The following is a 16,215-nucleotide window of genomic DNA, read 5'->3' as shown; positions in this document are numbered from 1 at the left end:
TCAGGGAAGCTGTTGTTGTCACTGCTGATAATTTTGGACACATACCACTTAGGGAATGTGTAATGACATTTTTGGGGGCAGATCCCACCATGGAAACTACTATGAAAAATACTCGAATGACCATATGCATCTATTGCTGTGCAGAGGTTCAGGCTTTTCAGCATTTTTTACCCAGTGGTTAAAAGAAGTGACCTCTCCATTCTTTTGGTGTTTTCCACTTAGAAGACACTCTGTGCTTTACAATGCAGATCAATGGGAAGGCTCGGAAGATGCCCGGACGTTTTTTGTTGTGTTTACCATCGTTTTTTTTTAAAAGTGCAGTAAAAAATGTGACAAAAACAATGAGAAAACACTAAAAGAAAATCCAAAGATGGTGAAAACCATAGATGCTAGGAAACGACTGTAAAACTACACAGAAGATGGGTCAGGAAAAAAAACGCAACAGTTTTCAGCATCTTCTGCTTGTGAAACATGGCGGTTTTGCTTGAGTTTAAAATCCCTTGTGTGCACATAACCTTAGGTTTTCCGGTTTTGGAAAGCCATTCCCTGCATTGTTTGTTTATTTTATTCACTCTCCCGAGGTCCGCTATTGTTTGCAACGCTGATGTCACATCACAATGACAGCGCTGCAACCAATCAAGGAGCTCAGCAGCTAACTGGCTACAGCGCTGCTGATGTGATGTCAGAGATGCAGACAATTATAGACCCCAGATGCAACAGCAGATTGTATTTTTATAACAAAAAGGATGCATCAGACATCAAGAGGATGTGAACAGTCAGCCTCATGTAAAGGGTACTTACATGAATATATCACTAGAACCAAAGATTTAAGGAGGATTTGGAGACATTCTGCTTAAAAAAATATGTGCAAACATATGCTAATTTACACTGTTTTTGGAGCAGAAACTGAGCAGAATCTTGCCAAATTCTCAATCTCAAAACAAAGTTTTGTTTTTTTTTATTTTTAAGCTTTAACATAGCTATGAAACTTGTTTTGGATTGTCAAGTGCAGAACCACCATCAGCACATGACTGTAGCTTCAGAACCACCATCAGCACATGAATGTAGCATCAGAACCACCATCAGTACATGAATACTGCACCAGAACCACCATCAGCACATGAATGCTGCACCAGAACCACCATCAGCACATGAATGCAGGACCAGAACCACCATCAGCACATGAATGCAGGACCAGAACCACCATCAGCACATGAATGCAGAACCAGAATCACCATCAGCATATGAATGCAGGACCAGAACCACCATCGGCACATGAATGCAGCATCAGAACCACCATCAGCACATGAATGCAGCACCAGAACCACCATCAGCACATGAATGCAGCGCTAGAACCATCATCAGCAGATGACTGCAGCGTCAAAACTAACATCAGTACATGAATCATGCTTAGCCCCATGTACAATTGGATTGTATGAACCTACAACTCTCAATTTGTCCTTAACAATGGTAAGGAGATGCTGAGAGTTGTTATCAATTATCAGACTGCGGGCCATACAAGAACCACAGTACTGATAAGACGCAGGCAGCATCACAAATAAACATTTACATCCAGGTACCTTATAAGTGACATCTCTGATCAGAGTAGTTCCTATCCCTTTTGTTTCCACATAGTACAGACACCATCATGAGATTTCATGCCCTCTACTCGTCTCTGAAGACCTCCCTCTTTCTTTTTCAGCAGCACTTCCTGACATAGTGCCTTTAAATATAAAAGTATAATTATTCTAATCCATTAATATGAATATTTCCCATGCTGCAACCCTGAATAAATGCTGTACTTTCTTCACAAAATATCTCCACCCATATACACACTGCCCTTATCCAAAATATCCCCTCACACTACCCTTCTTCATAATATACCCACACGCTGCCACTCTCTTTATTATACCCCCCACGCTGCCACTCTAATTAATATAACACCCATGCTGCTGCTCTCCTTAATATACCCACACTGCCAATGTCCTTAATATACCCCCATGCTGCCACTCTAATTAATATAACCTCATGCTTCCGCTCTCATTATACCCCCACACTGCTGCTCTCCTTAATATACCCCCACACTGCCACCCTCCTTAATATACCTCCACACTGCCACTCTTCTTAATATATCCCGACACTGCCACTCTCCTTAATATACCCCCACAGTGCTAATCTCCTTAATATACTCCACACTGCCACTCTCATTAATATACCCCCATGCCGCTCTTCTTAATATCCTCCCAAGCTGCCACTCTCATTAATATACCACCATGCTGCCAGTCTCATTAATATACTCCTCCCACACTGCCTCTGCAAAATATTCCCCCCCCCATAGTGCCCTTTTGTAAAATGTCCTACACACACACACACACACTGCCCACTCTGAATAAAGTACTCACCCCACTACCTCTCAGAAAGCTTTGTCCCTTTCACGATTGTTCTCCCCTTCTCCAGTACAGTTCATCTTCCGCTCCTCCATGAAGCACTCACCACTGCCCGACGTGTCTCTTTGGTGCCTGCAGCAGTGTGATGAGATCAGCACCTTGCTGACGTCAACCTAAACCTTAGGTTGGCCAGTGAGTATTTTTCCTTATGTGGTGATTCTTCTTACATCTGGACATTCCTTGCATACCAGGGCATAGTGTGGAGAACAGGAAATGGTGGCCATCTTTGATCTGTGTCATGTGTATGATCTAAATAGGCTTATGTAAGGTGAAATGATCTCATTGGACATTTTTGCCCACAATCCCGTACGTCTCAAGGTTAATTACGTATTTGATCCAATGGCCCTTCTCAACACAAGAATATATTGACTTTGCATTTTCCATATGTTGCCTCAGCTGCACTGCCTTCATGTTCTTATTGTACTGTCGTCTCACATATTGTGGAGGACATAGGACCACGAATCATCTCACGATCAGTGAGGTCTCTAGTTTTTTTTTATTTTACTCAGGGGTATCTGTAAATTGTTAAATTCAACATTAATAAAAAAAAAGTGGCATTAGCTGGCACATACGGGGTTAATTGACTATTAACAGAAATAAAATATTACAGAATAACAAGAACTACTCCCCAGCACACGACACCATAAGCCGAAACTGCATAACTATTATATTTTTGCATCGTGTGTGACTATCTGAGGCTGTGGGTTGTATTGATCACCTAGGCAGGTTAACCATGCAATTATTTTTTTCTTCTGCCCACGGTCTTACAGCAACTCTGGGTTGACGGCCAAAACAAGATGGCCCAGTCCACGAGATCCCAAACTGGGTAGTTCCACGGCCATATCAGGCGATTCGCATTGTCTCCCAACTTTTGTTTGGCCCAAAGCTTTTGTATCTCCCGCCAGTAGAGTCTGCAGTCACAGCCTATGCTCCTCCGTTATGACGGACACCAAGACCGTAGGGCATTTATCCAGCTCCAGGTAGCAACAACTGTCCATCTTCTCGTTAGTAGCTTGCTTCCTCCTCAACTCTGTCAGTCGATTGGCCGCCATCAGGATGACAGCCTTGGGTTGTGGTCCCTCCACGGAGCTACCCTCCTCCATTGCTGAACTGACCTCCTCCTGTGGGTGTTCGTGGTCCTACTCTGCCAAGCGTTGTATTAGGGTCGCCTGGCTTTCCTCTGGCAACTACTCTAGCTCTCTTCCAGAGAAAAGGGCTCCCAGCTCATACTTCTTGAGCCTCTTGTAGATGGATTCTACCATTTCTTCTGCCAAGTGACCACTCAGTAACATTCCCCGTTAAGCTGTCCAGAGATGGGTGATCTCACCGCTGCCACCACTTGTGAAGATCTGACATTGCAGGTTGTTTTAATCACCTAGGCAGGTTAACAATGCAGTTATTTTATTTCTGCGGTCTACAGTCTTACAGCAACTCCAGGTAGATGAACAAAACAAGTTTTCCGAGTCCATGAGATCCCAAACCCGAACTGGTAGTTCCACTGCCCCGTACCAGGCAATACCCACTGCTTCCCAACTTTTGTTTTTCTCTCAGATTTTTTTATCTCCCACCGGTATAGTCTGCAGTCACAGCCTTTGCTCCTCCAGATGACTGATCTGACAACCATAGTGAGTGTATCTAGCTCCAGCCAGCAAAAACCCTCCATCCCCTCATCAGTGTCCTAAATACCCCAAGCCGTCCCCAAGGTTCAAGCGCTGGCCCCGGGAACCCCCCCAAATTCTAACTGTTCATTGATGTAAGTGTTTTCCTGAGGTTGAGCCACTCACCTGGGACTGCATGTGAGACCTCCTGTGGTGATAGCACCACTGTGTCTACAATCCGCATCTTCATAATGGCACTAGTGGCTGGGAGAATAATGGCTTAATTGAGGCCATTATTAATGATTGTTTTACCTAATTACCAATCTCCTGCCTGGCCTTCTGTATACTATAAACTTATGAGCAAGGAAATATCTAATAAAAAAACTACAATCAGATTGATGTAACCAGTCCTCCGTGCTGGAAAAAGTCTGTATCCCTTAGAGCCGTGGACTGCGTGCTACATCACTTGTTCCAATAGTTTTTAGTCCGCAGCCAACTCCACACACTCGTATATTAATTGCTTGGGTATTTTGGGAATATACCACACTTATAGAGACAAATTCTGATAAAACATATAATGCTTTCCCAAATGTTTACTTTGAAGTAGCAAGCCTATTGGATATGTATATGTAATTATGATGTCTAAAGACGCTCATACACCATAGATGGCTGTCTTAAAGAAACATCTGACTCTCATACATTTTACTGAGTGTGTGTTTTTAATGAGGAAATGGTATTAGAGCTGGCCTTACACCGAAAGTAACTGTAGGTCCAACACTTATTTGGTAGATGTCTGTGTCTCCTGACTCCCCGTACATGAATGCTCATTTTTTCTAAGCCAATATCCTCAGGTAGCGGCTTATCTCCCAAGAAACCAAAGGATGGGTTGTTGAAATTCCAACTAACCTGACCCTTCTCTAATTTGCTCCGAGGAGAGTCTTGAGACCCCAATACACATTTGATGACTGTCTACTCCTGCAGAGTTTGGCAGATTTGGCTATCTGTTATTTAATGAGTATGGCCACTGTAACCCCCTGCCAGACACCTCTGAAAATGAAAACAAAGGGATTCATCATGGGGTTATCCACATGGCTGAATTTTCTTTCCCCTGACATTATCTGACCAGGGAGAGCTCTGACATCCTCATACACACTGGGGTGGTCATCTGGTCTCCAAAAAATTGATGAGTCCATCAGATGTTGATCTTGTCTGTAGGCAACTGATACTTACATTTTAGCGCAGGTTTGAGATAGATTCTTCAATTTGGACCATAGTTTATTTTTGGAAAATATAGTTACCTAAATTTCAGGGATTTTTAGAAAACAAATTTACTCTGCTTCTGCTATTCCTGTGCAGTTAGTTAATCTTTATTCACACACTGTACAACTGTCAATTTCCTGATCAAAATATGGGTGCTAGAAGAGGAGCATGTGACCAGACCTGTCCATCAGCCTTCTCCAAATGAAAAACATGCTCACATGAAGTTGTGACTAGAGATGAGCGAACCCAAACAATAAAGTTCGGTGTTCATACCGAACACTGACTTTAGAAAAAAAAAATCAGTGTTTGAGTTCAGGTGCTTTACATATGCTAATCACTCGAGTAAGCATCACTGTGCTTGGGTACACTTTGTGCTGTGCTCAGTGGGCTGCTTGCAGTGTTTGAATGGCTCACACTGGGGGCAAAATCAGCGTTATCGAATGTAGAGTGTAAACCCCACAAAAAATATTAAAAGACCCCACCCATATCCCCCATCCTTTCTCAGAGGTGTTCTGTGTATGGCTGGCTGTATGTGGTCAGAGAGCTGAACTGCCCAATCGGGGAGTTCCAATGGGGATCAGGTAAAGTCCGAGTCCCGAACTGAACTTTATCTAAAGTCCGGCTGAACCCGCACTTCAACGGGTCCACTCACCTCTAGTTGTGAGGTAACCGTAGCCTTGAAGAATCACCTTCAGCTTATCTATCTATCTTCTTCAGTTGCAGGAGTAGTCAACCTGAAGTGAGCAGCAGCCACAGCTCTCACTTCCTGTTGATTAACTCATATGTCCAAAGGCGGGGATAGAGAAACCAGTGGTGATTGGTCATGGAGCTCACATTGCATCTCAACCTCATGTGAGCCCCAGGAATGAGAGCACTGACACCCCTGGAACAGTACCACCACCAGAGGGGAGTATAAGATTTTGTATTTTAATTGGGGGAATGAGAAAGGGTTGTCCTAGTAGTGGATAACCCCTTTAACAAAAGAAAGCCCCAGAAGTTGTAAAGCTCCTTAAATGTTGCTCCTAACCCTTGCATCTAGGGGGGTAAGTTAAACCTAAAGTTTTATTATAAAAGGATTGTCTACTACTTTGGGAACACCTTCTTAAATACTACACTTCCCAGTGTACAGTGTAAAATACAAATACTTCTTGCACCAGAGACTTTCCAGGGATATCAGCATTGGGTCTCCAAGTGTTCGCATGACATTATTCCACATTGAGTACTGCAGTCACTCTGCAGCAACTAATGAACTGCTTCATTCACACTCTGTTCAAATAAATCTTGGACATCCAAAAGACGTGTGCAACCTGCAGCTTATTAGCAACTTCTCATTGGCTGCAGTGCTCATGAGTAGTGATGGGCAGACCCGGACTGTAAAAGTTCGGATCCGCGCGGTTTCAAATTTGCCTGGGTGCTAGACTCGGGATTCCAGCTGTTTTATCCAGATTCAGCACTCGAGAAATTAAAAAAAAAATAAATAAATAGGAAAAATAAAAAAAATAAGAGTGAAGCAAGCACTTCATACTTACCGAGGCTCCCGCGAGACTGTACGCTGCTCCTGCAGACTCCCTGGGCTGCTCATCATTGCTCATACGGTATGCACTGCTTTTCCCACCATACCGGCTGGTCTGGCCTCTGTGATTAGTTGCAGTCAGAAGCGCTCCCATCCTGTGTGACCAGTGTCTGACTGCAATTAGTCATCACTCATCGCGCCTCATTCATTCTGTGTACTCACAGCGAGTGGTCATGCTCTGTCTACTCACTGTGACTGACGACATGTAGCAGAGCTAGAATCGCTGTGGGACCTCATGAGGATTACGACACACCTGCAGGGATGTTTTGGGCTTAAAGTGGTGAAAGAAGGTACTCTTCTTTTTTCTTTTTTTTTTTTGTATTTTATTCCAAATAAAGGATTTTTTTTGGTTTGTGTTTGTTTACTTTCACTTATAGATTAGTGATGGTGTGTCATAGACTCTGTCATCACTAATCTAGGACTTAGGGTACCTTCACACTTAGCGATGCAGCAGCGATCCGACCAGCGATCTGACCTGGTCAGGATCGCTGCTGCATCGCTACATGGTCGCTGGTGAGCTGTCAAACAGGCAGATCTCACCAGCGACCAGTGAACAGCCCCCAGCCAGCAGCGACGTGCAAGCGACGCTGCGCTTGCACGGAGCCGCCGTCTGGAAGCTGCGGAGACTGGTAACTAAGGTAAACATCGGGTATGGTTACCCGATGTTTACATTAGTTACCAGTGTGAGCAGGGAGCAGGGAGCCGCGCACACTGAGCGCTGGCTCCTTGCTCTCCTAGCTACAGTACACATCGGGTTAATTAACCCGATGTGTAATGCAGCTACATGTGCAGAGAGCAGGGAGCCGCGCACACTGCTTAGCGCTGGCTCCTTGCTCTCCTAGCTGCTGTACACATCGGGTTAATTAACCCGATGTGTACAGCAGCTACATGTGCAGAGAGCCGGAGCCGGCAGCACAGGCAGCGTGAGAGCTGCAGAGGCTGGTAACTAAGGTAAATATCGGGTAACCACCTTGGTTACCCGATGTTTATCTTGGATACAGCTTACCTCAGCTGTCAGACGCCGGCTCCTGCTCCCTGCTCGCTTCATTTGTCGCTCTCTTGCTGTCACACACAGCGATCTGTGTGTCACAGCAGGAGAGCGGCTTTGAAGAAAACGAACCAGGGCTGTGTGTAACGAGCAGCGATCTCGCAGCAGGGGCCAGATCGCTGCTCAGTGTCACACACAGCGAGATCGCTAATGAGGTCACTGCTGTGTCACAAAAAGCGTGACTCAGCAGCGATCTCGGCAGCGAGCTCGCTGTGTGTGAAGCACCCCTTAGCTGTGGGCTGTTATTACCCTCTGATTACCCTGCTTGCCACCACATATCAAGGCAATCTGGAATATCTGGGTAAAGCACCAGGCTTATCGCACCTAATGGATGTGATAATTCCAGGCGGCTAGAGGCTGATATTTTTAGGCTGGGTCTACCCAGCCTGAGAATACCAACCTGTAGCTATTGTGCAGGAAGGCTTATACATGTGCATCTCAATAAATTAGAATATCAATAAGTTAATTTATTTCAGTAATTCAGTACAAAAAGGGAAATGCATATATTATATAGTTCTTATAAAAAGAATGATCTATTTCAAGTGTTTATTTACGTTTTTCCGTTAATGTTGATGATTATGGCTTGCAGCCAATGAAAACTCAAAATTCATTATTTCAGAAAATTAGAATATTATATAAGACCAGCTAAAAAATTTATGTTAAACTTAGAATGTTGACCTACTGAAAAGTATGTACAGTAAATGCACTCAATGCTTGGTCGGGGCTCCTTTTGCATGAATTACTGCATCAATGTGGCGTGGAATGGAGGCAATCAGCCTGTGGCACTGCTGAGGTGTTATGGAAGTCCAGGTTGCTTAGATAGCAGCCTTTTAAGGCCCCGTCACACTAAGCAACATCGCTAGCAACATCGCTGCTAACGAACAACTTTTGTGACGTTGCTAGCGATGTTGCTGTGTGTGACATCCAGCAACAACCTGGCCCCTGCTGTGAGGTCGTTGGTTGTTGCTGAATGTCCTGGGCCATTTTTTTGTTGTTGCTGTCCCGCTGTGAAGCACAGATCGCTGTGTGTGACAGCGAGACAGCAACAACTAAATGTGCAGGGAGCAGGAGCCGGCTTCTGCAGAGGCTGGTAACCAATGTAAACATCGGGTAACCAAGAAGCCCTGTCCTTGGTTACCCGATATTTACCTTCGATACCAGCCTCCGCCGCTCTCACTGCCTGTGCTGCCGGCTCCTGCTCTGTGCACATGTAGCTAGCTGCAGGACACATCGGGTTAATTAACCTGATGTGTGCTGTAAGTAGGAGAGCAGGGAGCCAGCGCTAAGCATTGTGTGCTGCTCCCTGCTCTGTGCACATGTAGCTGCAGCACACATCAGGTAATTAACCTCATGTGTGCTGTAAGTAGGAGAGCAGGGAGCCAGTGCTCAGTGTGCGCTGCTCCCTGCTCTGTGCACATTTAGCTGCAGCATACATCGGGTAATTAACCCGATGTGTGCTGTACTAGGAGAGCAGGGAGCCAGCGCTCAGTGGGCGCTGCTCCCTGCTCTCTGCACGTGTAGCTCCGTGCGGTGGTAACCAAGGCAAATATCGGGTTGGTTACCGATATTTAGCTTAGTTACCAAGCGCAGCATCTTCCACGCGGCGCTGGGGGCTGGTCACTGGTTGCTGGTGAGCTCACCAGCAACTCGTGTAGCCACGCTCCAGCGATCCCTGCCAGGTCAGATTGCTGGTGGGATCGCTGGAGCGTCGCAGTGTGACAGCTCACCAGCAACCTCCTAGCAACTTACCAGCGATCCCTATCGTTGTTGGGATCGCTGGTAAGTTGCTTAGTGTGACGGTACCTTAACTCTTCTGCATTGTTGGGACTGGTATCTCTCATCTTCCTCTTAACAATACCAGGCGAGTTTGCTGGCCAATCAAGCACAGTGATACTGTGGTTATTAAACCAGGCTTTGGTATTGGTACTTTTGGCAATGTAGACAGGTGCCAAGTCCTGCTGCAAAATGAAATTGCCATCTCTAAAAAAACTTGTCGGCAGAGGGAAGCATGAAGTGCTCTAAAATTTCCAGGTAGATGGCTGCTCTGACTTTGGTCTTGATAAAACACAGTAGACCTACACCAGCAGATGACATGGCTCCCCAAAACATCACTGATTGTGGAAACCTCACAATATACCTCAAGCAGTTTGGATTATGGCCTCTACACTCTTCCTCCAGACTCTGGGACCTCGATTTCCAAATGAAATGCAAAATTTACTTTCATCTGAAAACACCTTGGACCACTGAACAACAGTCCAGCTCTTTTTCTCCTTGGCACAGGTAAGATGCTTCTGGCATTGTCTATTGGACATGAGTGGCTTGATACAAGGAATGTGACAGTTGTGACCCATGTCCTGGATACATCTGTGTGTGGTGGCTCTTGAAGCACGGACTCCAGCAGCAGTCCACTCCTTCTGATTCTCCCTCAAATTGTTGAATGGCCTCTTCTTAACAATCCTATCAAGGCTGCAGTTATCCCGGTTGTTTGTGCACCTTTTTCTACCACACTTTTTCCTTCCACTCAACTGTCCATTAATATGCTTGGGTACAGCACCCTGTGAACAGCCAGCGTCTTTAGCAATGACCTTTTGTGGCTTACCCTCTTTGTGGACTGTGTCAGTGACTGCCTTCTTGACATCTGTCAAGTCAGCAGTCTTCCCCATGATTGTGTAGCCTACCGAACCAGACTAAGGGATCATTTTATACTCTTACGAAGCCTTTGCAGGTGTTTTGTGGCAATTATTCTAATTTTCTGAGATAATGGCTTTTGGGTTTTCATTGGCTGTAAGCCATAATCATCAACATTAACAGAAATAAACACTTGAAATAGATCACTCTGTTTGTAATAACTCTATATAATGTGTTTCCCTTTTTGTATTGAATTACTGAAAAACTTTTTGATGATATTCTAATTTGAGATGCACTTGTATTATCTTGATAGCAAGAGGTCTCCATAACACAACCTTTGTTAATAAACTTGAGCAAACCTTTTCAATTTCTTTTGCAAAGATAAGACTTTTTCTGGAAATCTTTTCTCACAAGTAACACATCTTGGCAATGGAAAATAAAGCCGCAGACCAACCATCATTTACGATTATTTTATGGCGTTAATGACTGAGACTATCAATTTGCATGGTCCGTAGTCTTGCTATGTCTTAAGAGAATGGAAGCCATTTACAGTTTTCAAAAAAGATCCTTGTGCTGAAGTAAAATACTGCTATTGGTTTTATGTCTGCCCCTAGGGGTAATACTCAATGGAAACTGTTTGAAGATTTGTCCAGCAATTTTCCATTCCCATTTAATGTGGTTTTTTTAACCATTCTTTTCTTAACTCGTTCATTACGGATGATCCAATTATCCAATGATCCACAGCTGTTGTCCATTGTATTTACTTTAGTTACACTATATGATCTAAAAATAAAATTATAATAGTAAAGATTATTTTACTTGAGGAACACCTCTTTGGTTCCTGATACAATAAATCCAAGAAGTATTTCCCATAGAATTATGTGCCCTTCCATGAATCTTCAAAATATCTCACGTTAGGGAGTAAAGACTAAAAACAAAAAAATGATCAGGAGGTATGTATAGTAAAAATAATGAAAATCCACAGCCGGTGGACTACTTCTGGCCTTTCTGCTGTTCATGGAGGCAGGATTCCTTTGTTTAGTATAAGCAAAGCATCCAATCATTTCATTAATGGTCAAGGTGTGGGGAAAAGTAAACCACTTATGAGGGTTTCTGGTTTCACTAAATTTAATAAGGTTCTTCAGGCTTTAGGGCTTGTTACCATGGGAGTCGCCGGGTATTCATCTTCTTTCCCAGGTGCAAATGAATGAGGTGTTTTTTAAGATTTTTGTCCAGCTTTGGGAGGGATTTATATTGCAGCATGAAATGTTTTATGTTTACTTTCACGTATGGCTAGAGTGTATGGGCTACTTTCACGTATGGCTAGAGTGTAAGGGCAACTTTCACGTATGGCTAGAGTGTATGGGCTACTTTCACGTATGGCTAGAGTGTATGGGCTACTTTCACGTATGGCTAGAGTGTAAGGGCAACTTTCACGTATGGCTAGAGTGTATGGGCTACTTTCACGTATGGCTAGAGTGTATGGGCTACTTTCACGTATGGCTAGAGTGTATGGGCTACTTTCATTTTAAATGCAGCCTGCAGCCCAATATTTTCAGCTGGAGCAAACATTATTTTTCTAAGTCCACGTGGTCCTGGAGTTGCGTATAATAGAAGCTTGGGGTTTGGGGGTAAGACCGCCCTCAATAGGGGTGATAGAGGGGGGAGTTAAACCGGTCCTTGCATGATTACAGTGGACCGGAAGAAACAACACCACACCCACCAACCAAGCCAGTCACACCTACTAACCTGAAAGGCGTCCATACATTCTAGGCTCAACCCATACAGTACTGGGTAAAATTAGCGAGGTGGTTCACCCCTTTTCATTACGGGCCACATCAATATTATGTTGCGAAACAAGGTTTTTTTCAAATACCTGTGAGCGGCGCTATCGCAGTCCACTCACCCCCATCGCGTGACCCCCGGGCTTCATGACCTATCATGTCCGGTGATGTCACGTCAACTTCCTGTTAACCTGACGTCACCATGGCTGGCCCCAGTCTTCATGAGTCACTGGGCTGTGGGTGGAGTTTCACCGCTCGTCATAGCCTAGCATGTCTCCTGCTTGCAGTGCTCTGCCTTGAAGGAGGAGGGAGACGGGAGATGCTGGGCTGTGATGAGCAGTGAAATGCAGCCCATAGCCCAATCACTCAGAAAGACTGTGGCCCGCCTCAGTTGACGTTATATCACCGGACATCAGAGGTCACAGAGCCCCGGGGGTCACTACTAGGGGGTGACTGGAGCACAATAGCACCGCTCACAGGCACTATTGGCAACACAAGGTATTTGAGAGAAACCTTGTTTCTCAACAAAATAGCTATGTGGCCAGTAATGAAAAGGGGTGAATCACCTCTTTTAAGATTAACTCTTAAAGGGAACCTGTCACCAGATTTGGCGACTATAAGCCGTGGCCACCGCCAGTGAGCCCTTATATACAGCGTTCCAGGCCACTGTGAAGGGTTATTCGAGGGCCGTTATACTGTATGGAAGCAATTATACAGTGTGAAGGTTTGTGTGGAATCCATCATACTGTTTGGAGGGCTAGTGGGGACCATTATACAGTGTGCAGTGGTGTGGAGGCCATTATAATATATGTAGGTACGTTATACTGTATGTAGGTCCTTTATACTGCATGTAGGGCTGTGTGGAGGTCAGAGTTGGGGATCATACTGTGTTAGGGTCACCATACTTCGATGGAGTAGTATAAGGGGTGTGTACAGTAGGATCATTATACTGTGCATGTGGAGGAATTCACTGTGGGGTATTGTGCAGTGTTTGTGGGGCACTTTTGTTGGCATCATACGTTATGGGTGTAATAAAAGGGAAATCCAGGGGCTCAATAAGAGGAAAATTAGTTTGTAAGGCCTTCAAAGTTGTGTGATAATAAGCTCTGCTGAATATATATATATATATATATATATATATATATATATATATATATATATATATATATATATATATATATATATATATATATAATTTATTTTTTTTTGGGGGGGGGGAGGGGGCCCAACTAGAAATTCTGCTATGGGCCCCATGATTTCTATGTACGCCCCTGGTGGGTATAGTGGGGTACCTAATGTTTGATGCCTAATGATCTTTCCTTTTGTGAATTTTATAATTCATGCCAGTCCATGCATATTTTGAATTTATCTTGTCTGAAATACAGTATGACCAGAAAGGAAGGGGATATGGAGACTTATCAATTTTGTTTTATTTGTGTCTGTTTAAAAAAAATAATAAAAAAAAATCTGATATAAAAAGACATAAAATCCAGAGCCAAGTATACCTCTTTTAATTGTGCTGTTATTACTTTTTATATATATTTTTAGTGGGATTTTGAAGATTTAGATCAAAATTGGAAAAAGGACTCTAAATTTCCAAGTATTCAACCAAATGATAGCTGTGTCTTAAAAGCCATCAATATTACGCCTCAACAACCGCTCTCCTCCACCATCTGGCAGAGTTTCAAAAACCCAGCGTCCTCTACAAGCTATAAGAACACGTAATCTGCAGACCTGACCAAAATAGAACAAAGGTAAAGAAAAAGAAAATTGTTCAACTTTGCATCGGAAAAAGGATGTTTTGACTCCATTCCCCCAGTCATTAACCTTTAAAATAATTGTCAACCGGCTACAGAGAACACAATGGCTGAAGTGTAAGGTTGATGAATTAAGGTACTTTCATTGGGAATTTTTTATTTTTTTCATTTTTGTCTGTTTCAGTCTAAAACTGAACTTTAATTCTCCTAATGGGCATTCATACAAATGTAATGTGTTGTTCTGTGTTTGTAAGACAGATTGTGTTCTGATAAGATATTTATCATTCACAGTGGTTTTCCAGAATGAAGACTCATGTCAAGGTGCCGACATCAATTGTGTTAGCGATGTATGTTGAGATTGGAATAATCAGTCTGTATAAAATGTCAGATAAGCTTTTATGGCCAGTTTTGACAGGAGGATCTTAAGGCCCCTTTACACACTGAGACTTTCTAGCGACCCCACCAGCGATTTCGACCTGGCCGGGATCGCTGGAAAGTCTCTAACAGTCGCTGGTGAGCTGTGAAACAGGCAGATCTGGCCAACGACGCAGCAGTGATATGGACCTGCAGAACGACCTCGCTGGAAAGGGAACGCTAGCACGCCTATGGGCTTAGACGCTTACTATGTCATTGTAACGGTGTCAAACACACCGATACATGCTGCGCAGCGGGAAACAAGTGACCATAGAATGGTCCTGAACGACTTGTAGCGATCGGAGACCTCACAGCGGGGGCCAGGTCGCTGATGCGTGTCACACACTGCAATGTCGCTGGGGAAGTCGCTATTACGTCACAAAACTGGTGACGTTACAGCGATATCGCTAGCGATGTTGCAGTGTGTAAAGGGGCCTTTAGTCAGTAAATGACTGCTGATCAGCTAAATGATCCGGGATCATTTAGTGGTTTGTTTAAACAGGCCACCTGTCTACCAAGTGCACACAAGGATTGCAAACACTGTTTATGTATGCATAGGACACCATGTTATCAGTAGCACATCTCCAATTTACAAAGAACGATCTGCTGCTGAAAACAATTTATTTTTAAGCAAGCTTAAAAATCATCTCGCCTAATGAATAAGTGTTTTGCTTGTTTGTCTGATGGTTGCTAGCCTGTTAGATATGCATAAAATCTGCAACCAAGTGTTATTGAGCACACTCCTTCCAATTATTGACCAGTCAAAATTGTTTTTTTTACATTTCCTTATACAGTAGCTGTGTAAAGAAATGTTTTATATTGGATCATTTAATCTCTCAAACATCATTCACTATATTACTGAAATAAGCATACGATTTGTATTGACATTGCACAATCAATAATTGATATTTTGTTCACATAAGTGATTTTCATGATGAACGAGCATTTTTGGACATAGTTTGGTGGTTCACCCCAATTAAAACATCCGTTAATTGTTCATAATGAGTTGTCATTAATTTAATCTAAAAGGGTCCTTCTCTTAAAGTGTCTGAAACTAACATTTATTTTAATCCTATGTCAGTCTATTTAACCCTTTCTTGCAGTGATGGATACAGATAGAAAAGGGCCCGTGTGCAAGAGCAGTACATCAGCTCTTTCCAGTTCAATAGTTCTGCTATGACAAAAGCTCCCTGATGCTTTTCGGGTGGAAGAGGGCCCCCTTACCTCTTGGGCCCCTGTGTGGCTACATATGCTACATCAATGATATGTCTGCCACTGCCTTCATGACATTTGAAATAACTGGATGTTATGTCTCCGCAATGTTCAGTCCACTTAGAGCTGAGGAAAAACTTGCAGAGCTGACTTGCATTGTTGACTAACATTGGTCCGAGTGCAATGCGAGTGTTTCTCGTATTGCACCCGTTCGATTTAAACACTGTGAGCTAGCACTTACAGATGTACTACATTGCAGTACATGTGTATTTCAATGTATTATACCAGTGATCAGAGTAATAAGTTAGTCCCATAGCGGTAAAAAAAAAGTAAAAATAAATACATTGAAAAATTGTCAAAATATTTTTTAAAAAAATCACAAAATAAAAAAATGAAAAAATATAATACCAATAAACACATATACTGTATATATTTATGTAAAAACAAAATAAAGTACACATTTGGTGTCCCTGCATCCAAAACTGCCCAATGTT

At 43.3% G+C, this 16,215-nt stretch overlaps 1 protein-coding gene across 2 annotated transcripts in view; it reads left to right on the top strand.

The window, feature by feature from the left end:
* The window catches only part of TMEM44 (transmembrane protein 44), a 97,389-nt gene extending 81,759 nt beyond the window's left edge, over positions 1-15,630 (top strand). The window contains exons 10-11 of one of the 2 annotated variants that reach the window (XM_075338528.1): positions 13,887-14,092; positions 14,387-15,630. In XM_075338528.1, the coding sequence (XP_075194643.1) occupies positions 13,887-14,063 (177 nt within the window). In that variant the 3' untranslated portion in view covers positions 14,064-14,092; positions 14,387-15,630. Of the gene's footprint in view, positions 1-13,886 lie in introns of both variants that reach the window. The other variant, XM_075338527.1, reaches the window with a different exon arrangement.
* Positions 15,631-16,215: the final 585 nt, after the last annotated feature.

The sequence above is a fragment of the Anomaloglossus baeobatrachus genome, chromosome 3, assembly GCF_048569485.1.
Source record: "Anomaloglossus baeobatrachus isolate aAnoBae1 chromosome 3, aAnoBae1.hap1, whole genome shotgun sequence".
Classification (NCBI taxonomy): Eukaryota; Metazoa; Chordata; class Amphibia; order Anura; family Aromobatidae; genus Anomaloglossus; species Anomaloglossus baeobatrachus.
This window is presented reverse-complemented; position numbering and strand designations above follow the sequence as displayed.